Source organism: Cebus imitator, unplaced genomic scaffold (genome assembly GCF_001604975.1).
Source record: "Cebus imitator isolate Cc_AM_T3 unplaced genomic scaffold, Cebus_imitator-1.0 Scaffold52, whole genome shotgun sequence".
Taxonomy (NCBI): domain Eukaryota; kingdom Metazoa; phylum Chordata; class Mammalia; order Primates; family Cebidae; genus Cebus; species Cebus imitator.
The window spans coordinates 3693311-3717205 of NW_016107367.1; the positions used below are offsets into that span (position 1 = coordinate 3693311).

The following is a 23895-nucleotide window of genomic DNA, read 5'->3' on the forward strand; positions in this document are numbered from 1 at the left end:
ATCTCGGCTCACTGCAACCTCTGACTCGTGGGCTCAAGTGATTCTCCTGCCTCTTCCTCCCTAGTAGTTGGGACTACAGGCACCCGCCACCATGCCTGGTTAATTTTTGTATTTTTAGTAGAGACAGGGTTTTGACATGTTAGCTAGGCTGGTCTCAACCTCCTGACCTCAAGTGATCCACTTGCCTTGGCCTCCCAAACTGCTGGGATTGCAGGCATGACCCACTGTGCCTGGCCACATTTGTCTATTTTTGTTGTTGCTGTTGCCTATGTTTTTGAAGTCTTAGCCATAAAATGTTTGTTCACACCAATGTCCTGGAGCATTTCCCGTACATTTTCTTCTAGTGTTTTCATAGATTCAGGTCTTATGTTTAACTCTATTCATTTTAAGTTGATTTTTGTATATGGTGAGAGATAGGGGTCTGGTTTAATTCTTCTGCATGTAGATATCCAGTTTTCCCAGCACTGCCCTTTCCCCAGTATATGTTCTTGGTGACTTTGTTGAAAGTCTGTTGCCTGTAAATTCATGAATATATTTCTGAGTTCTCTATTCTCTTACATTGGTCTATGTCTGTTGTTTTTTTTAAACCAATACCATGCTGTTTTGGTTATTGTAGCTTTATAGTATATTTTGAAATCAGGTAGTGTGGTGCCTCCAGCTTTGTTCTTTTTGCTCAGAGTTGCTTTGTCTATTTGGGCCCATTTTGTGGTTTCAAGCAATTTTTAGCATTGTTTTTCTATTTCTGTGGAGAATGTCATTGGTATTTTGATAGAGATTGCATATGAGCATGGGATGTTTTTTCATTTGTTTGTGTCTTCTTCAATTTCTTTCATCGGTGTTTTATAGTTTTTATAGTTTTCCTTAATAAGTCTTTCACCTCCTTGGTTAAATTTATTTTTAGGTATTTTATTTTCATATGTAGTTATTGTAAATGGAATTGCATTATTGGTTTCTTCTTCCACTAGTTCGTTATTGGTGTATAGAATTGCTACTGATTTTTGTATGCTGATTTTTTACCCTACAACTTTACTGAACTCATTTATCAGTTCTAAGAGTTTTTTGGTGGAGTCTTTAGGAATTTCTAAATATAAGATCATGTCTTCTGCAAAGAGGGACAGTTTGACTTCTTCTTTTCCAATCTGGATGCCTTTTATTTTTTTCTCTTGCCTGACTGATCTGGCTAGCACTTCTATTAATAGTACTATGTTAAATAAGAGTGATGAAAGTGGGCATCCTTATCTTGTTCCAGTTCTTAAAGGAAAGACTTTTAGCTTTTCTACACTAAGTATAATGCTATCTGTGGGTGTATCATATATGACCTTTATTGTGTTGAGCTATGTTCCTTCTATGCATAATTTGTTGAGTTTTTAATCATGAAAGGTGTTAAATTTTATCAAATGTTTTTCCTGCATCTATTGAAACGATCATATGTTGTCCTTCATCCTGTTAATATGATGTATCACATTTATTGACTTGCATAGGTTGAAGCATTAACATTCCTGGGATAAATCCTACTTAATCATGATGAATCACCTTTGTGATGTGTTGTTGGATTAGGTTTGCTCGCTAGTATTTTGTTGAAGGTTTTTGCATCTATGTTCACCAGGGAAGTTGCCATGTCGTTTTCTTTTTTATTGTGTCCTTGTCTGCTTGTGGTATCAGGGTAGTGCTGGCTTCACAGAATAAGCTAGGAAGAATTCCCTCTTCTTCCATTTTTTTGGGAATAGTTTGAGAAGAATTGGTGTTCTTCTTTATAGGTTTGGTAGAATTCAGCAGTAAAGATATCTGGTCATGGGCTTTTCTTTGTTGGAAGACTTATTATTAGTATTTCAATCTCATTACTTACCATTGATCTGATCAGGTTTTCTATTTCTTCCTTGTTCAATCATCTTGGGAGGTTGTATGTGTCCAGGAATTCCATTTCTTCTAAGTTTTTCAATTGTTAGTGTATAGTTGTTCATAAAAATCTGTAATGATCCTATATATTTCTGTGGCATCCATTGTAACGTCTCCTTTTTAGTTTCTGCTTTTAGTTATATGGGCCTTTTTTTTTCTTGTTTAGTCTATATATTAGTTTATTGATTTTGTTTGTCTTTTCCCAACATCGACCTTTCACTTCATTGACTCTTTGTACTCTTTTACTCTCTACTTCATTTAATTCTGCCCTGATATTATTTACTTCCTTCTACTAATTTTGGCTTTGATTTGTTCTTGCTTTTCTAATTCCTTGAGATGCATCATTTGGTTGTTTGAAATCTTCCTACTTTTGATGTAAGTGTTTACTGTTAGAAGCAACGCTCTTAGCACTGCTCTTAGCTGTATCCCATAGGTTTTGTTATGTTGTGTTCCCCTTTCTGCTTGTTTCAAGAAATTTTTTTATTTCCTTCTTAATGTCTTCATTGACCTAATGGTCATTCAGGAGTATGTTGTTGAGTTTCCATGTATTTGTACAATTTCTGAAGTTTCTCTTGTTATTGATTTCTAGTTTTATTCCATTGTGGTCTGAAAAGATACTTGATATTATTTCAATTTCTTAAAATTTGTTGAAATTTGTTTTGTGGCCTAACATATGTTCTACCCTGGAGAATCTTTCATGTGCTAATGAGAAGAAATCCAATGTTTATGTGCTGATTTTCTGTCTAGATCATCTATCCAATGCTGAGTGGGGTGTTGAGGTCCCCAGCTATTATTGTATAGGAATCTATCTTTTCCTTTAGATCTTTGCTGTATATCTCTGGGTGCGCTGGTATTGGGTGCAAATATATTTAGAAGTATTTTATCTTCTTGCAGAATTGATTCCTTTATCATTATATAATGATCTTGTCTTTTTTTACAGTTGTTTACTTAAATTCTGTTTTCTTTGTTATAATTAAAGCTACTCCTGTTAGCTTTGGTTTCTGTTTGTGTGGAATATCTTTTTCCATTCCTTTACTTTCAGTCTATATGTGTCTTTACAGGTGAAGTGAGTTTTTTGTAGGCAGCATATAGTTGGGTGATTTTTTTATCCATTCAGCTAATCTATGTCTTTTAAGTGGGGGAATTTTCTATAGATGCATTTATAATGTTGGGTGGGTAGGGTGCTTTGGCTCTGATAAGGGATTGGCACAGTAGCATATTTTCTGTATAAGTTCTTCAGCTGTAATCAGTGTCAGAGGTATCTCCAACTTTCTCAGTGGCTTAGACTGTCATTGTTAGTGGAGGCCAAGCTGAGGCTTTGCTGAGGATGGAGATGCCAGCCAGGCCAGTCCTTGAGCACCACTGGTGGCAACAGTGAGTAGGATGGGCCTATACTCAGCCCCTCGGATGGCATGTGTGGCCTGGCTGGGATAGCAGGAGGGATAGGCCTGTCCTCAGATGTCCCCAGGATTGCACACAGGCACTACCTACATTAGGCAGAGCAGGCCAGTCCCCAGGCCTCCAGACGGCATGCTTGGGTACAGGCAACAGTGGATAGGGGGCTGGGCAGGCTTGTCCTCAGACCCCTGGATGGTGCACATATGTGCCAGTGGTGGTAGGAAAAGAGGATCAATCTCCTGAATCCCCAGTGGTGTGCACGGGTACCACAGGGGGCAGGCAGGTCAGGTCCATTCCCAGGCCCTCGAATGATGCATGTGGATGCCAGTGTCAGCAAGTGGGGCAGGCCTCTCTTCAGGCCTTCTCAATGGCAGGCTCTGGTGGCAGAGTCATGGTAGACCATTCTTCAGGCCCCTAGATGACACACGTGGGTGCTGGCAGTGGATGGGGATGTCTGGTCCCTGGAGAGTGCGTGCAGGTGGTGGTGGCTGCAGCGGGTGGGGCAGATCGTTTCCCAGGCCCCATGTGGGCACAGGCAGTGGCAGGCAGGGTGTACCTTTTGCAGCAGCCATTTTATGACAGTGAGGTGATGTGCTGAGACAGTGGAATAGAAAGACAGAAGGATCTGGAAAATCTGACACTATGGAGCCATCATAGTCATCCTAGATTGCCTGCTTTGGGGATCATTTCACATGGGAGAAATATTAACTCCTAATTTACTTTAAGCCAATTTGATTTTAAGCCTTTGCTTTAGGGAACGCATGCAAATCCTGATTCAGAAGTCACTTCAGACATACCAGTACTCAAAACCCATTCTGAAAAAAAATCACTGAAGGAGGTGCTTCAGCAAATGAAGACAACAGCTCTGGTGGCTCGTCACCAGAGGGGGTGCTGAGGCAGTACCTTCGCCAGAGTGTTGCGGGACGCGGTGATTCCCTCCAACATCAGTTTCACTGCCCGGGACAGAGGCTTCTGGGCACCCAGCAGCATACTGGTCTCCATCCCAAAAGCTGCCTGGGGGAGAGAGAGGGGAAGGTCATCCCTGGGGGACAGAAGGGCAGCAGATCCAGGGCAAAGCCTGGCATCATTCTGCTAGACACCTGAGCCCTGGGCTAGGGGTTTATATGCATCATATCATCAGCTGCTTATGATGACCCATGATAATTTGATCTCCATGGGATGCTGTGAGGATGAAGGAGCTCATAGTAGCTACTCCACAAACTTGGCTTTCTTCCTTGACAAGATGTATTTCCCCTGAAATGCAACCTTCCTTAAGTGTTCATTCTACACTAGCTTCACAGTGAAGTGAATGAATAGCAACCATGATAAAGGAATAGCAATGTGATAAAGAGGAATCCAGTCACTGTCCCCACACTGCAGTTGCATGACCTGCCTTTATGTGGGGTTTGGGGTTACTGGGGCCACTGCTGAGTCTACTGGGGTGAAAAGCCAAGTCATACCCTACAGGGGGTGCAGAGAGAAGGCAGCCTTTGGGCTGAGAATAAGGCAGACCTGAGATCAAATCTTACTTCTGCCACTGACCAGCTACAGGCCAGGCCCTATACCTGTTCATTGCTCGAGAATGAGTTAGTAGCCCCAATCTCACACTATGTTCCTTTAATTACTCAAGGAGACAGAATGTATGCAGCATATATGAAGCACAGAGAAGGAGTTGCTGGTATGTCAGGGGAGCAGGAGGGAGGGGAAGAAAGAAGGAAAGAGAAGAGGGAGAGAAGATGACCCTCTACCCCATGTGGCCCTCCTGGCCCCCATGCCCGACTGTCACCCATCACCTTGGCCAGGATGTCCATGGCGGTGTAGGTCAGCATGTCCTGCATGGACACTGGGGTCTGCCCATCTGCCTTGGCTTCTAGAATCTCCACCAGCTGCTCAGCCTTCTCGTTGAATGTTTCCATTAAGCTAACCAAGGAGCTGGAGAAACAGCACAGGCATCAACAGCCACTGTCCAGCCCAATATGGTGGACTGCCATGCGCCCTCCCTCTCCACAGAGAGGGTACTGTCAGAGTGAAGGTGGGTGTCCCTCCCAGCCTTTCTGGCCTCCCCCTTGAGACCCAGATTGCAGGTTGGAGTTGTAGTAACTGAACTAAATGGGGTTTCACCATTCTCCACTCAGGATGGACACTGTCCTTGTTCTTGTCCTAACAGTTCCACAGGTCCTCTGTTGGTCACTGTGGCCCCTCAGCCCTGACCTCAAAGGGACATGACAGTGTAGAAACTGTGGGCCCCCTAGAGTCCATGAGGGGCCTCCCTGGTTCCCCTCCTGCCCTCTGCTCATATTGCCTGCTCTCCTTACCTGCCCTGCCCTGGGCACCAGTTGCAGCATTTTGTTTTCCCACTTCACTGCCTGTCCTTGAGCAATCATGGTGTCCAACTCTATGTGGAAATGAGTCCTCAGATACCATTTGCACCCCAGAGCTCCCAACCCACAGGGCTCCCTCCCAGTCACAGAGCTTAGAAAGGGATATGGAAGAATGCACTCCAAACTCACAAAAATGGCAACCCCAAGGGGGCTGGAAGGAGGGGGCTGCCACTTTGTACATTACATGTTTCTGAATTTTTGCTAAGAGAAAGTCCTGCTTTTATGATTAAAAGAAATGTTAATCTTTTTCTCTCTCTCCCTCTCTCTGGAGATGGAGTCTTGCTCTGTTGTGCAGGCTGGAGTGCAGTGGTGTGATCTTGGCCCACTGCAACCTCCACCTCCCGGGCTCAAGCAATTCTCCTGCCTTAGCCTCCCAAGTAGCTGGGATTACAGGCACATGCCGGCATGCCTGGCTAATTTTTGTATTCTTAGTAGAGATGGAGTTTCACCATGTTGGCCAGGCTGGTCTCGAACTCCTGACCTCATGATCCACCTGCCTCAGTCTTCCAAAGTGCTGGGATTACAGGTGTGAGCCACTGTACGTGGCCCTAGAAATGTTAATCTTTCAATGTTAATCTGAGTAAAGAGTACATGGGTATTCTTTGGCCTATGCTTATTCTTGAAATGTTATCTGAAAACTTGAAATTATTTTCAAATTGAAGGTTTCTAAAAAGAGAAAATGGGGCCCGGCCCAGCGGCTTATGGCTATAATCCCAACATTTCAAAAGGCGAGAGCAGGAGGATTGCTTGTGGCCAGGAGTTTTAGACCAGCCTGGACAACACAGCAAGACCCCATCTCTACAAAAAAAATAAAAATAAAAAATAGTTGGGCATGGTGGCACACTCCTGTAGCCCCAGCTACTAGGGAGGCTGAGGCACGAGGATCACTTAAGCCCAGGGGGACAAAGTTAGAGTAAGCTATGGTCACATCACTGCACTCCAGTGTGGGTGAAAGAGTAAGACCCTGTCTCTAAAAATGAGAGAGATAGAGAATGGGAGAAGAGAAACTAAGAGTAACCAGCTCTTCATTCCACATCTAGCCCATGCACAGGCCTGGCAACAGGCGAACCTGGGGCTCTCCACTCTGATCTGGTCACTTTGCAACATAAAACACTTTGAAGCATGACATTGCTCTTAGGAGGGGGATGAAAATCTTCACCTGAACTTAAGAGTTGGAGTCCACTTGTTGCTGACCACCACTTCTAATGTTGCCTACTTGTTCCAAGAGCCTTTTAGCTCCTCCAAATACAATGTTCCTGCCCACTGTGGGGCTGGTGCACACACATCCCCTCTCCCAGAGCGCTCACCCACACCCCAACAACCATCACTATCTGAAAGTCTCCCTTCTCCAGATGGACACTCAAAGGCCACTTCCTCGGGGCAATAACTCTTAAGCCCCAGGTAGGTGCAAATATGGGCCCACAGCACCCTTGACTTTTTCTCATTATGCTCACATGGTTGGCAAGTATATATTTATTTGCAAGATTATTTGTAGTTATCTTTTTTAAAAAAAAATCACATTTAAGTTGATTCTCCAGATAGCAGGAGGCCGGTTATCACACAAACACTGAATCTCTCACAGCTATTGTAGAAACAAAACTGGGCTACAGTGTCAGGTGAACAATAAAATCCTGACTCCCTTGGTGGACTCAGACCAAGGTCTTCCTATAAAACCAAAATCTAGAAAAGTGGAAACTGGCAATTTATTCTCGCAATTTTATTAAAAGTACAAAATGATATTCTGTGTGGGTAATGGTTGGAGAGGAAACTCATCAGTGGTTCCTATTTTTCTTCATTAGTGAATTAGGATTCACCAAGGCTCAAGAAACTTCCATAATCACGTAAACCATCTTCTAAAGTTTCTTTCATAAAGCCTTGTAAATTTGGCATTTACAATAAAATAGTCATCTCTAAGATGACACCTTATTGTGAGATTGAAAAAATAAAAATGCCTGGTGATGGTTGCATAGTAATGTGAATGAATTTAATACCACTGAACTGCACACCTAAAAATGGTTAAGTAAACCATTTATGCTATGTGTATAAGAAGTTAAAAACATCTGTGAAAGCACTTCATAAACTATAAAGCACAGTTCAAACATGAGGTTCTATGTGCTGGAGATGCTTCATCAAGACAATGACATGGTTATGTCATGATCATGTGGGCCATCATCTGGTTAGAACTGATTTCTCCCATAACCTCAAAGCTTCCTGAAGTTTGCTTGCTGGCCTTTGTAACCCCGGCTCTCAGCACAAGAAGTATTTCTTAAATATATGTCTCTTTCCAGTCTATTCCTTCCCATTTTCACCTCTGACAACTTTCCAGTAAGACTGAGACTATTCCAATTCATTGATTCACTTACGGATTCATTCACTCTATGGGGATTCCTGGAGGGCTTGTGGGGTGCCTGGTGCTGGGCGCAGGAGTCAGGGACAGGGTGCGTCTTCTGCCTTCAGGGATCCATGGTCTAGTGAGGGAGGTGGATATGAATGGAAGCACTGCACTGGGTGTGACAGGTGCCTTGATGGAGGCATGAACTCAGCCTCAGTAGGTGACATCTTAGCTGGGTATCAAAGGAGGAACAGGATTTCCCCAGAGGTTCACATTGAGGCAGTGGGAACAGCAGAGTTGCCAGAGACAGCATAGTGGTTTCCAGAAATGTTGGGGAGAGGGGATGCAAAGGTCAGCGGTGGGGGTAGGGGCAGACTGAGGGTGAATGGGGTCTGATCTTCATCTCTCAGATGACGGGAAGCCATTGAAGGCTTCAGAACAGGGGAGTGGCATGGTCAGATCTGAGTTTTAGCAAGATCTGTCCTGAGTGGTGGGTGGATACATTGGAGGAGGGAGACAGGAGGAGGGCAGGCCAATGAGGAGGCTGTAGCAAGAGTTCTGGCAAGGATTTTTATACAGTCCTCCATAGATTACATAGTCAAGAGTAGCTTCACAGTGGAGAAACCTGGAAGGCACCACCTGAACCACTGAGCAAACTTCACATGGCCAGCAATGGGACAAACGGGTAGCATGTGCCTCCTGGTTCAATGCCCCGAGGAGGACACAGCATCACTCTGTAGCATTACCACCAGAGGCACAGCCTGAGTCTAACAGTGCAGAGACAGCTGACAAATTCAAACTGAAGGACCAGCTACAAAACTGGCCTGTCATCTTCAAAAATGTTAAGGTAAAGAAAGTCAAAGAAAGACTGAGAACTGTTCTAGAATAAAAGGGGCTAAAGTGACAGGGCAATTAAATGAAACACATGAACATGGATTACATTTTAGACAAAGAAAATAAAACAGCTATAACTGCACAAATGACACATTTTGAATATGAATTGTAAATTGGATAACAGTGTTAGAGTAATATTGTTAATTTTCTCATTTTGATAAACTATAGTTACGTAGTCATTGTTCTTAGGAAATACACATGGGAGTATTTAAAGGTGGGAGCACAATGTCTCTAACTTACTCTTAAATGGTTTTTTAAAGTCTGCACTATATACAAAATATAAATACATGTATACAGATGCAGAGAGAATGATAAATATATTTACATATACACTCATAAAGAGATGAAATGATAAAGCAAATGGTGATTTAAACAATAAACAGTAAGTGGATCTGGGTAAAAGATATATAAGGGTTCCTTACACTATTCTGGCAATTTTTTCTATAAATTCAAAATTATACCAAAGTAAAAGATTACCTTCTCTACAATGTTAAAATAGAGTTACCATATGACTCTGAAATTCCACTAGGTAAATACCCAAGAGAAATGAAAACATATGTCCATACAAACACTTGCACAAAAATGCTCTTAGCAGCATTTTTCATAATAGCCAAAAAGTGGAAACAACCCAAATGCCCATTAACTAATGAATGGATAAACAATATATGGTCTAACCATACAATGGAATATTATTTGGCAATAAAAAAGGAACGAGGCACTAATACAGACGGCACCATAGATGAGCCTCAGAAATATGATGCTAATGAAAGAAGCCAGGCTTCTTTCTTTTATATGAAATGTGCAGAATGCAAAAATCCATAGACACAGAAAGTAACTTAGTAGCTGCCAGTGGACAGGGGAATTGGGAAGAAATGGGAGTGACTGCTTTTTTTTTTTTTTTTTNTTTTTGAGATGGAGTCTCGCTCTGTTGCCCAGGCTGGGGTACAGTGGTGCGATCTCGGCTCACTGCCACCTCCACCTCCCGGGTTCAAGTGATTCTCCTACCTCAGCCTCCCAAGTAGCTGGGATTACAGGAACATGCCACCACATCTGGATAATTTTTGCATTTTTAGTAGAGATGGAGTTTTGCCATGTTGGCCAGGCTGGTCATGAACTCCTGACCTGAGGTGATCTGCCCGCCTCAGCCTCCCAAAGTGCTGGGATTACAAGCATGAGTCACTGTGCCCGGCCAAATGACTGCTTTTGAGGGTGATGAAACTGTTCTAGAATGTACTGTGTTGATGGTGATACAATTCTATGAATATACCAACACCATTGAATTGTACACTTTAAATGGGTAAGTTGTATGGTATGTGAATTATGCCTCCATAAAAGTTATTTAAAAAGGAAAACACAGTCATGTGTTGCTTAATGACAAGGATACAGTCTGAGAAACGTGTCATTAGGCAATGTCTTCATTGTGTGAACAGCATAGAGTATACTTACACAAACCTAGGCAGTACAGCCTACTACACACCTAAGCCATATGGTCCAGCCTACCACTCCTAAGCTATACCCCTGTGCAGCAGGTTGCTGCAACACAGTGGTATTTGTATATGTAAGCACAGAAAAGGGACAGTAAAAATACGGTATAAAAGATTTTTTTAATGGTGTGTCTGTATATGGCACTTACCGTGAACGGAGCTGCAGGCCTGGATGTTGCTTTGGCTGCCAGTGAGCGAGTGGTGAACAGGAAGGCCTAGGATATTACTGCACACGACTGAAGACTTATAGAAACTAGACTCAGGCTACACTGAGTTCAAAATTTTTTTCTTTCTTCAATAATAAATTAACCTTGCTTACTATAACTTTTTCACTTTATAAACTTCTCAAGTTTTAAATATTTTTGACTCTTTTCTAATAATGCTTAGCTTAAAACACACAATATTCAATTGTACAAAAATATTATCTTCTTTGTATCCTTATTCTATAAGCTTTTTTATTAATTCCTTTTTACTTATAAACATTTTTTGTTAACTAAGACGCAAACACACACAAGCCTAGGCCTTCACAGGGTTGGGGTCATCAACATCACCGCCTTCTACCTCCACGTCTTCTCCTGGAAGGTCTTCAGGAGCAGTAACAGGCATGGAGCTGCCACCTCCTATGATAACAATGCTTTCCTCTGGACGCGTCCTGAAGAACCTGCCTGAGGCTATTGTACAGCAAACTTTTTAAAAATATGTAAATAGGCAGGGCACAGTGACTCATGCCTGTAATCCCAGCACTTTGGGAGGCTGAGGCGGGCAGATCACAAGGTCAGGAGTTTGAGACTAGCCCTGGCCAACATGGTGAACCCCATCTCTACTAAAAATACAAAAATGAGCCTGGTGTGGTGGCATGTTCCTGTAATCCCAGCTACTTGGGAGGCTGAGGCAGGAGAATCGCTTGAACCCGGGAGCTGGAGGTTAAAGTGAGCCAAAACTGTGCCACTGCACTCCAGCCTGGGAGACAGAGCAAGACTCTGTCTCAAAAAAAACAAAACATATACATATATAGAAGGAACTCACTCTAAAACAATGGTTAAAGTGTGGTAAATATGGCCCAGTGCAGTGGCTCATGCCTGTAATCTCAGCACTTTGGGAGGCCGAGGAGGGTGGATCACGAGGTCAGGAGTTTGAGATCAGCCTGACCAATACCGTGAAACCCCAACTCTACTAAAAATACAAAAATTAGCTGGGCGCGGTGGCAGGCACCTGTAATCTCAGCTACTCGAGAGGCTGAGGCAGGAGAATCGCTTGAACCCAGGAGGCAGAGGTCCAAGATCGTGCCAGGCACTCTAGCCTGGGCGACAGAGCAAGACTCTGTCTCAAAAAAAAAATGTATAGTAAATACATAACTCAGTAACATTGTCAGTTACTATCATTATCAATGTATGTACTGCCCATAATTACATCTGGTGGACTTTGGTGTGACTGGCAGTGCAGTAGGTTTGTTTACACCAGCACCACCACAAACATGTGAGTAACGATTGCACTGTGACATTACCATGGCTACAATATCACTAGGCAATAGTAATTTTCAGCTCCATTATAATCTTATGGGACCACTGCCACATATGTGTTCAGTCATTGACTGAAACATCTTTATACAAAGCACGACTATATCACCAAAACATAAAAACTAAAATGAATAAAAGAAGCCCTGACAAGGAGTGATGAAGTGTGATGGGGGGAGCTCTTGGAGGACAGGAACCCCATGCTTCTGGCCATCATGGGCACTCAGCCGTGATGTTCCCAAACTGTGTGGGGGCCTCGCTCATCCTCATGTCCCACTGGGCCGGCCTGTCTCTCTCTCTCTCTCTCTCTCTCTCTCTCTCTCTCTCAGCTACTAACACCCTGTCTTTCCCCTTTTCCATCTTTCCCTTCAGCTGGATGAGGCCCCCTCGGTTGGACACTTCTCTCCCCAAGGCCCACCTACGCTTTGGCAGCCCCCACTGCCTCTGACCACACAGGAGACACAGAGCCTCCGACCGCACTCACCTCCGGCTGAAGGCCAGGTCTATGACTCTCCGCTGCTTGTGCCAACGCTCGTAGTCGCATTCGGACACCAAGCCTTGGCCGAAGAGTCTGCAGGAGACACATTTGATGCAGGAAGGAGGGTGGGGGGTGGAGAGTGGCTGCTGGATGGGCTTGGGGTCGCATTCTGGGATGATGAAATGGTTTTGGAACTAGGCGGTGGTGATGGCAGCGCCACATTGTGAATGTGCTGAATTCCACTAGACTGGACCCTCTAAGTTGGGGAAAATGGTGAGTGTTATGTGAGTTTTACCAGAATTTTAAAAATAACTTAATAAGGAACATGATGGTCATGTTACCCAACCTCAGTGACCCCCATATTTCCTGCCATCTAGAGGCTGAGGGAGAAGGAGGAAAGTGCTAGTGACAAGAGTGGGGACACAGTTTACAGGGCACTCGTCACATGCCTGGCAGCCAGGGCCTCAATACTACACCCCACATTCGGGACCGCACTGGCCCTCACTCACAGCAGGGCTCCCCTGGCCTCCCACCTGGGCCTTCCACCACGCCTCCTTACCTCTCACCAAACACAGTCTGGAGTGCACGGTACATCTTGGAGTCCTTGTTGTACTTGGTTGACATCAGGAACTTCTAAATATCCCCAAAAAACCAACATAAACTCATGCACCCATGAGTAGCTACAAAATGCTCCTCTGAGACATGGCCCAAATAATCGCCATTGGCTGAGTGCCAGCCGTGGCGTGCCCATTTCCCATGCATGATCCCACACAACCCTCCCTGTCTTCACATAATATCAGCCGTGTGGGGATGGAAAGTGGAGCACAGAGGGGCGAAGTGATTTTCCCACGGACGCACAGTAGGAGGGTGTGAGGAGGGCTTGCTCACTCCACTGTCATACTTGGAACTCACACCACATCACCTTCCAAAGCAGCAAGACAGGAAAAGGCAAATGCTGCTCTGAAACCAGAGTGAGAGGAGGAGAAGCCCTTCTGGGAGAGGATGGGCTTCTGGGACACAGGAGGGGACACTTGGCATGAATTCAGTATTGCTAGCATGCCCTCAGCCTGGGCAGTCAAGGAAGACTCCCTGGAGGAAAGATCAACTTACCTCACCAAGAGCTGGATGGTAACAATAGTAACATTAGCCAACAGCTCTTGAGGCAGGACTGGCCAGTGGTTAACAGCGTGGGCTGTGTAGTCAGCCAGCTTCAATTTGGATCTGGGCTCAGCATCCCTGATGCACCACGTACTAACTCTGGGACCCTGGATGAGTTACTTCCTCTGCCCATTTCCTCATCTTAGATGGATATAAGAAGAGTTCTTGCCCAGCAGGTTTGCTGTAAAGAGTGTCAGTTCTACATGAAAAGTGTTAAGAATGGTGCCCAGCACATAGCAGGCGCTCAATAAATGCCAGCCGCACAGCTGCACCCTGCAGTTCACTCAATGCCCAGTCAGCCCAAAGTGCTAAAATTATAGGCGTGAGCTACTGTGCCTGGCCACGGGTGTTGTTTTATGCTCATCTTACATACAGATGGATAAACTGAGGTTTAAAACTGGCCCAAGGTTACACACGTAGTAAATGGTAGACACAGGATTTGAATCCAGGCAATTTGCTGTGGTGAGAGGAGAGAGAAGGCTATGATCCAGGCCAAGGGAGCTCACGGGTCCTCTGGCACATTCAGGCAGAGGTGCTGAGTGGGAAGGGGCTGCAGAGGCTGTGAGGCCCAGACCCCAGAGGCCTGCCCTCTGGGCTACTGCTTTATCCTGCAGGTGCTGGGAAGCAGTAAGAGGATGATGCAGCTGTCAGTTAAGCTGGTTGCTGCTAGCTTCTCTGAGATTAGCTCCTCGGGGTCTAATATCAATGTTTCAGCTGAAAGGAAGCCCCAGAAGCAGCTAACTTTGTGTCATAAACCATATTCCAGGGACCCCAAATGTACCCCAAACACTGTCATTTGTAACCCAAGCTCTGTCCCACCAAGAGGAAGACCACAACAGTAAATGCCTACCTTACAGGCCCCTCTCAAATACCCTAGAGTCATCTGAGGTCTAAGCAAGCCATTCTTAGATTGAACTGCAGATCCCTGCCATTAAGGCAGAGTGGCCTCCGTCAGGGTCTGACCAGGTGACCCTCATAGCCAGGCACTCCCATGGTCTGCTGTCCCAGAGGCTGGGGATTCTGTGATGGCCTGGTGACATAAACTGTGGGATGTGAGGGGTACACAGGGAACCCCCAGTACCTTACTGCTTCCTCTGGTCACACACACACTGATGGCACACTTCTATCCAGGAAGGAGAAACTGCTAAGGACTTGCCGTTGTGCCATAAACAACCAGAAAACTTAGGAAATGTATCAAATGTCTGCTTTCAGACACTGAACAACAGGCAGGGCAGGATCGTGAACGTCAAGGAAGGAGGAGAAAAACGTGAGACCTATGACCTAGGATTACCAGCTTTCTACCCAGAGGCAATTCCAGGACAGCAGCACAAAGAAGAGAGACCTAAATGTAGTCCAACAGCCATGCCAAGTTGAATAGACAGAGATCAGAGTCCAGGCAGGCCAAAGGAGGCCAGAATTAGTAGGACAAAGTACCAGGGGGAAGCTATGCATAGAAAGAGCTCCTGTGCAGAAATCTGCATGGGGCCCCTTGAATCTTCGGATGTATACCAATCTATGCAAATGTAGGGTGGAACTTCAGAAGACTGGCAAAAACAACTTCTGAGAAAAGGAGAATTAACTGAACAATTCTCAGAGCTTACACGGAGCCAATAATTATTCAAGTTTCTACTACCCAGAATAGACAAACCTCAGACACAAGACCTTCAATAGAGGCCCCAGAATGGTCACTACTTAGCAGTGGGGCTAAACTAGCTCTCAAGTAAAAGTCTACTCTAGACCCGCCCTTATAAAAGCCTTAAAGCAAGCCTGGAAAGGATCAAACTATCTGTAAGTAACTTTATCATCTCTCAGAACGAAGTCAAACAATCTTTAAAGGAATATAACAAAATCTAGTGCCCCAAAATGTAAAATTCACAATGTCTAGAATCCAATAAAAAATTATTAGACATGCCACAAAGCAAAATATTATGACCTATACCTAGGCCCAGATAATGGAAAGACAGAACTGGTAGACAAGAACTATAAAATATCTATTACAAATATGATCATGAAACCCACATATCTAAGAAATTCAAAGGATCCCAAATATAATTAACACAAAGAAAAGTACACCAAATAAAGTACACCAAGCAGATCATACCAATGGCTGACATCAGTGATAAAGAGAAAAATCTTAACAGTAGACATAGATGACGTGGTATAATATTATTTGATGGCAGATTAATATAAGTAAAACATGATGTTATAAACCCTAAGACAACCACTAAGAGAGACAGAAAGGGAACCAATGAGATAATGGTGGTTAGCTGGGCATGGTTGTAGTCCCAGCTACTCAGGAGGCTGAGGTGGGACGATTGCTTGAGCCCAGGAGTTTGAGGCTGTGGTGAGCTATGAAACTTGGGCAACAGAGTGAGATCCTATCTCAATCAATCAATAAGACAACAGTACAGAAAAAAAAGAAAAATAAATAAATAAAATAAAAATAAAAAGACAACAGTAGAGATGAAACAGAATACTAACACATACCTAATCCAAAAGAAGGCTGCAAAGGAGGAGAAGGAAACAGAGAACACACAGGACAAATAGAAAACAAATACTAACATGGTAGATTTAAACACAGCCATATCAATAATTACAGTAAATGTAAACGGCCTGAGAACTCTAATTAGAGGTAGAGATTGTCAGACTGTATAAAACAGCAAGAATCAGCTGTGTGCCACGTATAAGAAACCCACTTTAAATATCAAAATGCAGATAGGTTAAACGTAATATAATAGAAAAAGATAAACCATGCAACACTAAGTATAAGAAAGCTGGAATGGAGGCTGGGCACAGTAGCTCATGCCTGCAATCCCAGCACTTTGAAAGGCTGAGGTGGGCATATCACTTGAGGTCAGGAGTTCAAGACCAGACTGGCCAACATGGTGAAACCCCATCTCTACTAAAAATACAAAAATCAGCTGGTGGTAGGTGCCAGTAATCCCAGCTACTTGGGAGGCTAAGGCAGAAGAATTGCTTGAACCCGGGAGGTAGAGGTTGCAGTGAGCCGAGATCGCCCCATTGCGCTCCAGCCTGGGCAATAAGAGTGAAACTGTTTCAAAAACAAAAACAAAATAAAAAAAAAAAAAAAAGAAAGAAAGCTAGAATGGCTTAAAGTAGACAAAATATATTTGGGGTAAAGAATGTTACTAAGAACAAAGATGAACATTTCTAAGGATAAAAGAGTCAATTCATCATAAAGACATATCCATCCTAAATGTGTACACACCTGATAATAAAACTTCAAAATACTGGAAGCAAAACTAATAGAACTGAAGGTAGAAATAGATAAATCTATGACTATGAACGGTTCAACAGTCCTTGCCCTGCAATTGCTAGAGCAAATAGATAGGAAGGATTTAAAAGATTTGAATAACACTATTGACCAATTCGACCTAATCGACATTCCTAAAACACCTCGTTTGATGATAACACAATATACACTCTTTTTAAGTGTTTGTTAACATTCACTTTAATGAACCATATGGTGGGCCATAAAACCAACTTCAATTAATTTAAAAGGACTGAAATCATGATGATGAGTATTCCCCCTGACTTTACAGAATTAAATTAAAAACCGATGACAGAAAAATATCTAGAATATTCCCTAACATTTGAAAATTGGGCTGGGCATGGTGGCTCATGCCTGTAATCCCAGCACTTTGGGAGGCCAAGGCAGGCAGATCACGAGATCAGGAGTTCAAGACCAGCCTGGCCAACATGGTGAAACCCTGTCTCTACTAAAAATACAACAAATTAGCCAGGCGTGGTGGTGCACCATGCCTGTAATCCCAGTTCTCAGGAGGCTGAGGCAGGAGAATCACTTGAACCCAGGAGGCAAAGGTTGCAGTGAGCAAAGATCGCACCATTGCACTCCAACTTGGGCAACAGAGGAAGACTCCGTCTCAAAAAACAAAAAACATACATCCAAATAATCCATGGTTTAAAGGAGAAATCACAAAGGAAGTTAGAAAATACTTTGAACTGAATGAAAATAAAACATATCAAAATTTGTGGTAAATTTGTGCTAAAGCAGTATGCTTAGAAGGAAATGTATAGCTCTAAATGCTTACACTAGAACAGAAAAATGTTTAAAATCAATTGTCTAAACTCCATCCTAAATATCAGAACAAGAACAAATTAAACTCAAAGTGAATATAGAAAGGAAATAAGAAAGAGGAGAAATCAGGCCAGGCTTGGTAGTTCATGCCTGTAATCCCAGCACTTTGGGAGCCTCAAGTGGGCAGATCACCAGGTCAGAAGTTCGAGATCGGCCTGACAAACATGGTGAAACCCCGTCTCTACTAAAAATTAAAAAATTAGCCAGGCATGGTGATGCACACCTGTAATCCCAGCTATTCAGAAGGCTGAGGCAGGAGAATTGCTTGAACTTGGGAGGTGGAGGTTGCAGTGAGCTGAGATTTCACCACTGCACTCCAGCCTGGGGGACAGAGCAAGTCTCCATCTCAAAAAAAAAAAAAAAAAAAAAAGGAGAAATTGGCCAGGTGTGGTGGATCACCCCTGTAATCCCAGCACTTTGGGAGACTGAGGCACGCACAGATCACTTGAAGCCAGGAGTTCAAGACCAGGCTGGTCAACATGGTGAAACCCCATCTCTACTAAAAATATAAAAATTAGCCAGGCGTAGTGGTGGGCGCCTGTAATACCAGCTATTCAGGAGGTTGAGGCAGGAGAATCACTTGAACCTGGGAGGCAGAGATTGCTGTGAGCCAATATTGCACCACTGCACTCAAGCCTGGGCAACAGAGCAAGACTTCATCTCAAACAAAGAAAAAAAGAAAAGAAAAAAGAAAGAAAGAGAAAGAAGAAATCAGTGAAATAGAAGACAGAAAAACAATGAAGAAAACCAAAAGCTGGTTCTTTGGAAAGATAAATAAAATTGATAAACCTTTTGGTGAACCGATCAAGAAATACAAAACAAGTTACTACCTCAGGAATGAGAGAGGAAACATATTACAGATCCTACAGACATTAAAATATATAAGAAAGTCTTATGAACAACTTATGCCAATAATTTAAGCAATTTAGGTGAAGTGAACAAATCTCTTGAAATACATGAATTATCAAACTCAAAAAAACAGAAAATCTGAATGCCATATGTCAACTAGAGAAGGAAATCCTGAAATACACTACAACATGAATTAACTTTGAAAACATGCTAAGTGAAATAAACCAGCTGCAAAAGGACAAATACCATATGATTCCACCTGTATGAAGCACGTAAAGTAGTCCAATTTAAGAGACAGAAAGTAGAATAGTGGTTTCCAGGGTCTGGGGAGAGGGAAATGGGGAGTTATTGTTTCATGGATACAGAGTTTCAGTTTGGGAAGATGAAAAAGTTCTGGAGATAGATGATGGTGATAGATGTATAACAATGTGAATGTCTTTAATGCTGCTGAACTCTACACCTAAAAATGGTTAAAATTGTAAATTTTATGTAAATTTTACCAAAATTTAAAACATACAATGTAAAGAAACTAAATTTATAACTTAAAAAGAAATAAAAATTTCCTTCAAAGAAAACTCCAGGTCCATATGACTTCACTGGTGAATTCTATCAAATATTAAAAGAAGAAATAACATCATTCCCATAAAAATTTTTACAGAAAATAAAGGAGAAAGCTACCACTTCCCAACTTATCCTGTGAGGTCAGTATTAACCTGATATCAAAACCAGTCAAAGACATTTCAAGAACCAAATAAATATAGAAACAAAAACTCTTAACAAAATATTACCAAATTGAATTTAACAATATACTAAAAAGATAATATATCATGACCAAGAATGCAAGGTTGGTTTAACATTTGAATGTGAATCAATATAATTCACTATATCAATATATATCTTTAAACTTCTTTTCTCATGAAGCATCACAAAAGTATTCTTGCATGGTTTTTGGCAGCATGCTTTAACAAGTCTTAAACTGTGTCTAGGTTTGAAATTAAACTTTTTTTGAAAAATTGTTTTTAACATTCTGCTAGAGATTCCTGATTATTCATTCAACCTGTCTCCTGGTCTTGACCCTAAGTTGAATTTTATCCCTTTCAGAATCACCACAACCACCCTCCATTCAAAGAATTGTGCCAAACATCTGCTGCACACTCATGGTAAGAAAAAAAATGTATCATTTTTATTGAACAATTGCTGTGTGCCAGGCAGGAGCTAGATGGCTCATTTATATTACTTTAGTTCTATTCTTACAACCACCTTGTAAAAGAGGCATCACCCCTATTTCACAGATGAGGAAACTTGGGCCCAGAATGATTAAGCAACTTGTCCAAGGTCCCACAGCCAGTTGGGAGCAGAGCCCAGAGTTGAGCCCAGTTCTGCCAACACCGCGTAGCAGATGCCCATTCTTAGAACTTTCAAGGCAGACATGACAGACAATGCCACCTGCCTTGTTTCCTCTTTTATATTTGGAGATTGAGTCTCACTCTGTCACCTAGGCTAGACGGCCATGACACAATCTCAGCTCACTGCAACCTCTGCCTCCCAGATTCAAGCGACTCAGCCTCCCAAGTAGCTGGGACTACAGGCACGTGCCACCACGCCTGGCTAATTTTTGTATTTTTAGTGGAGACAAGGTTTCACCATGTTGGCCAGGCTGGTCTCAAACGCCTGATCTCAGGTGATCCACTCATCTTGGCCTCCCAAGCAAGATGTTGGGATTACAGGCGTGAGCCACTGTGCCTGGCTGCCCCCCCCTTTTTTTTTGAGATGCAGTTTCACTCTTGTCGCCCAGGCTGGACTGCCATCTCTGCTCACTGCAACCCCACCTCCCAGGTTCAAGTGATTCTCCTGCCTCAGCCTCCCAAGTAGCTGGGATTACAGGCGCCTTCCACCATACCCAACAAATTTTTGTATTTTTAGTAGAGATGGGGTTTCACTATGTTGGCCAAGGGACTAATGAGAGTCCCTACTCCTATGAGTCAGTAATTGTGAAGTGTATAGAAAAGTACATAGTCAGCACTGTTTAAGGATGTTTGACATTTATTTGTTAAATAAACTGATGAATTTTTAATTCCCATCTTAGCACTGGAAATAGGGTTATAATTCCCATCTCACAGATGAAGGAATGAGGCAGAGAAGCAGACTAAATGTGTGTGCATTAGTTGGGCAAAACTTCCCACCCAAATGGGGACAGCAAGGTTCCCATCTATTCCCCATATCAAACAGCAAGGCTTGCAGGAGCCCCCAAGCAGTGGGTTCTTAGAGGAAAAGATGCCATTCCCTTCTGGATCTTGGGGAAACCAGCCCAAATGCACCCAGCTGTGAAACATTCCTCCAAAGTCTCTGGAACCAGGCTTCACTCCCCCAACCCAAGAAAAGGGAGGGAACTCCCCCATGGAAACCACTCTGCCTCCTACCTTAACCGAATCGGGGCTCGTAACGATGACTGAGGTTTTATGGAAGACGTTGACCCGCACAACAGGTCCATACTTCTTAGCCCTGAAAACCAAGGTGAGCCGAAGGAAGCTGTCAACCACCTGAGATATGACTATCACCAATCCCGCCCAGGAGAGAAACAGATGTGTCCCATCCCAGGAGGTGCTAAATGCAGGCTACCAAAAGAGTGCTGTGCTGGGGCTCAGGAGCTCTGGGGGCAAGGCTCTGCCCTGTTGCTCACTTGCTGAGTCATGTCCTGAGCCTCAGTTTCCTCTGCCATGGAATAGGGTTGCAAACATTCCTTCTTTGATTGCCCCAAAAGGTTGTCCTGGGAATCAAACAATTCATATCTTTGAAAGTGCTTTGAAAAGTATAAAAAGTGTCACACCAAACAATGACTGTTACCTAGTCACACTCCCACCCAATTTACTGATGAGGAAACTGAGGCTCAGAGAGCGTCTGACGGCTGGTTTAAGGTCTTGCAGCGGGTGAACTGCTTCCAAGCCAGCCTCACCTGCCTCCACTCAGGGGAGAAACTGCCAGGGCTGGGAGTAACCTGGGCTAGCGGAAGGTGAGGCTGGGAGTCTGTGTGCTGGACTGAGTTGGGGGAGCTGCCCTGGGGGAACCTGGAGTAAGGACAACAGGTGACAAGTGAGAACCCACCAATCCAAAAACACATCTTGGAGCACACGGCCACCAACCTCATCCTTTTTCCAAAAGCAGGGGAGGTGTCCTAGAAGGAAACTAGAAGAAATAGGAAACATTAGGCTTACCAGCAGTCAACAGGAAAGAACGTTCCCTTCCCCACAAGGTCTCATCACTAGGCCCACTTCACAGACGGGAGGACTGAGGCATGGGGAGGTTACAGCACTGGCTCAGGAACACCAGGCAGTAAGAATGAAGACAGGATGCAAACCCAGGTCTGACCAGCTCCAAAGACCCCCTTGGAGAAGAAACAGTTGTGTTCCTCTCTGTCTCCCTGGCACAGAGGCTGGGGGCTGGCAGATAGAAAGGACTCAATAATATTGTATGGAATCACCCTCAGACATTCCTGATACTGACCACACTGGGCACCATGCTAGGCTCACCCCTCCAACCTCCCCCCATGGCTGATTAGTCTGTTATTAACCATATTGTATAGGACAGCCGAAATGGAACAGTGAAGTCATTTGCCCACAATTGCAAAGCTGGTACTGGGGCTCCCGAAAAGCCCTTCTCAGCAGGAGATGGTTTGGTCATATAAATCTGCTATGTGTTCACCAAACTGTAAACAAGCCAGTACAGTGTCATCCTGAAGCTCATTCCAAGGGACCCATGACTTCCTGTCTCCTGTATGACTTTATTCCTACCAAGCTCACTGAAGCATTCCCAATGGGTGACAAAATCACATTCTCCCAGGGAGAGACAGAGAGTAAATAGAGACAATGTCAGAGGGTGATAGGAGAAAAAGAGAACAGAGTATAGAGAAGGTGTGCTGGGGGTGGGTGTGTGGGTGGCTATTTAAAATCCATATATGACTAGTGTTCCATTATTGGAACGCTAAGCTTCTGGGAGTTATTTGTATCCTACTGCTCAAGGTGATCACCAAGGACTGATTTTTCAAATTCAAAAAATTGCAATCTCAGGCATAAATGTCCCTCTAAGAGGGTGGCTTGTGAGATGAGACCTGCAAGAAGCAGGGGACTAGCCTTCCAGGCAATGGGAACTACAGGTGCCAAGATCCTGAGGTCAGAGTGTGCTGGGACAGTGAGGAAGCCAGTGTGGCTCCAGCAGAGTACTTGAGGGAAACAGAGTACAGGGTAGGGTCACCAAGGCTGGGGGTGGGTCACGTAGAGCCTTGTGGGCTGTGGTCCAGATTTTTACTTTGACTTTGGTGAGCTGGGGTCCGCTGGAAGGTTTTGAGCAGAGCAGAGATAGAATCTGACTTGGGTTTGAATGGATGGCTTTGCGGCCGTACAGAGCGTAACCAGATTAGGGGAGGAAGCAGGGACAGTAGTGACGGGGGTGGGGGCTGGGAGAGGTGACGAGGGCTCAGAACAGAGCAGGGCAGTGGAGGCAATGATAAAAAGGGGTCAGATTCTGAGCGCACTGTGAGGTGGAGTACTGGAACGCGCCGTTTGGCTATGGGCGTGTGAGGATGGCTCTGGGCCTTTGGCCTGGGCTGCTGGAAGGATGGATGGAGCTGCCGTTACCAAAATGAGGAGACGCTGATTGGGATGGCAGAGCCGCTGTGCCCACCCCTGTGATTTTCCAGGGCTGTCTCTGTCTCTTCCCATAAGAGATGAGCCCACCTCGAGCAGCCCTCAACCATGACCCCAGCCCCTCCATTTCTGGGGGAGCTCTGGGCATGTGCTCAGAGGTAACCTGCTTTACTGGTTTGTTTACCTTCTTTCTCTATCCACTCCCCTCCTCCCACCACCCAACCTGGCATCGTCCCCTACTAAACTACTTACACTTTATTTCTTATCTCAGGATCAGCTTTGGGGGGACCAATCTCAGACAAGCAGATGAAACTTGGAGCTTGGCTTGGGACTAGTGAGGTTTGTGGTGGACTACTGAGCAGGAAGTTAGACACTTAGACCTGGAGCCCAGGGAAGGGCTCTAGGTTAGAGACATAAATTCGAGAGCCCACAGCAGGGAGGTGGTATTTTCAGCCCAGTGACTGGATGAGGCCACAAGGGAAGGCTGAGGGAGAGGAGCAAAAACTGAGCCATCACTGAGAGGTCGGGGGCATAGGGACAGCCAGCCAAGTGGACTGAGTGGGAGCGCTGGGGAGGAAGGAAGAGAGCCAGGAGAGCGGAGTGAGAGGCCAGAGGAGGACACGGGACCAGGCAGAGGGGCATCGGCTCTGCCCAGGCTACTGGGGGCCAGGTCAGAAGAGGATCCAGGGCAACATGGAGACCACCAGGAGCCTAGCCCCAGCAAGTTTGGTGGAGAGGTAGGGGCAGAGAG

At 44.3% G+C, this 23895-nt stretch overlaps 1 protein-coding gene across 2 annotated transcripts in view; it reads right to left on the bottom strand.

Moving 5' to 3' along the window:
- CYP46A1 (cytochrome P450 family 46 subfamily A member 1) overlaps positions 1 to 23895 on the bottom strand; it is a 42045-nt gene that overhangs the window by 13656 nt on the left and 4494 nt on the right. For both annotated transcript variants that reach the window (XM_017528145.1, XM_017528146.2), the window contains exons 2-7: positions 21607 to 21687; positions 20925 to 21006; positions 12937 to 13010; positions 12384 to 12470; positions 5088 to 5226; positions 4198 to 4308 (exon numbers count right to left, since the gene is read on the bottom strand). In XM_017528145.1, coding sequence (XP_017383634.1) covers positions 4198 to 4308; positions 5088 to 5226; positions 12384 to 12470; positions 12937 to 13010; positions 20925 to 21006; positions 21607 to 21687 — 574 coding nt within the window. The remainder of the gene's footprint in view (positions 1 to 4197; positions 4309 to 5087; positions 5227 to 12383; positions 12471 to 12936; positions 13011 to 20924; positions 21007 to 21606; positions 21688 to 23895) is intronic.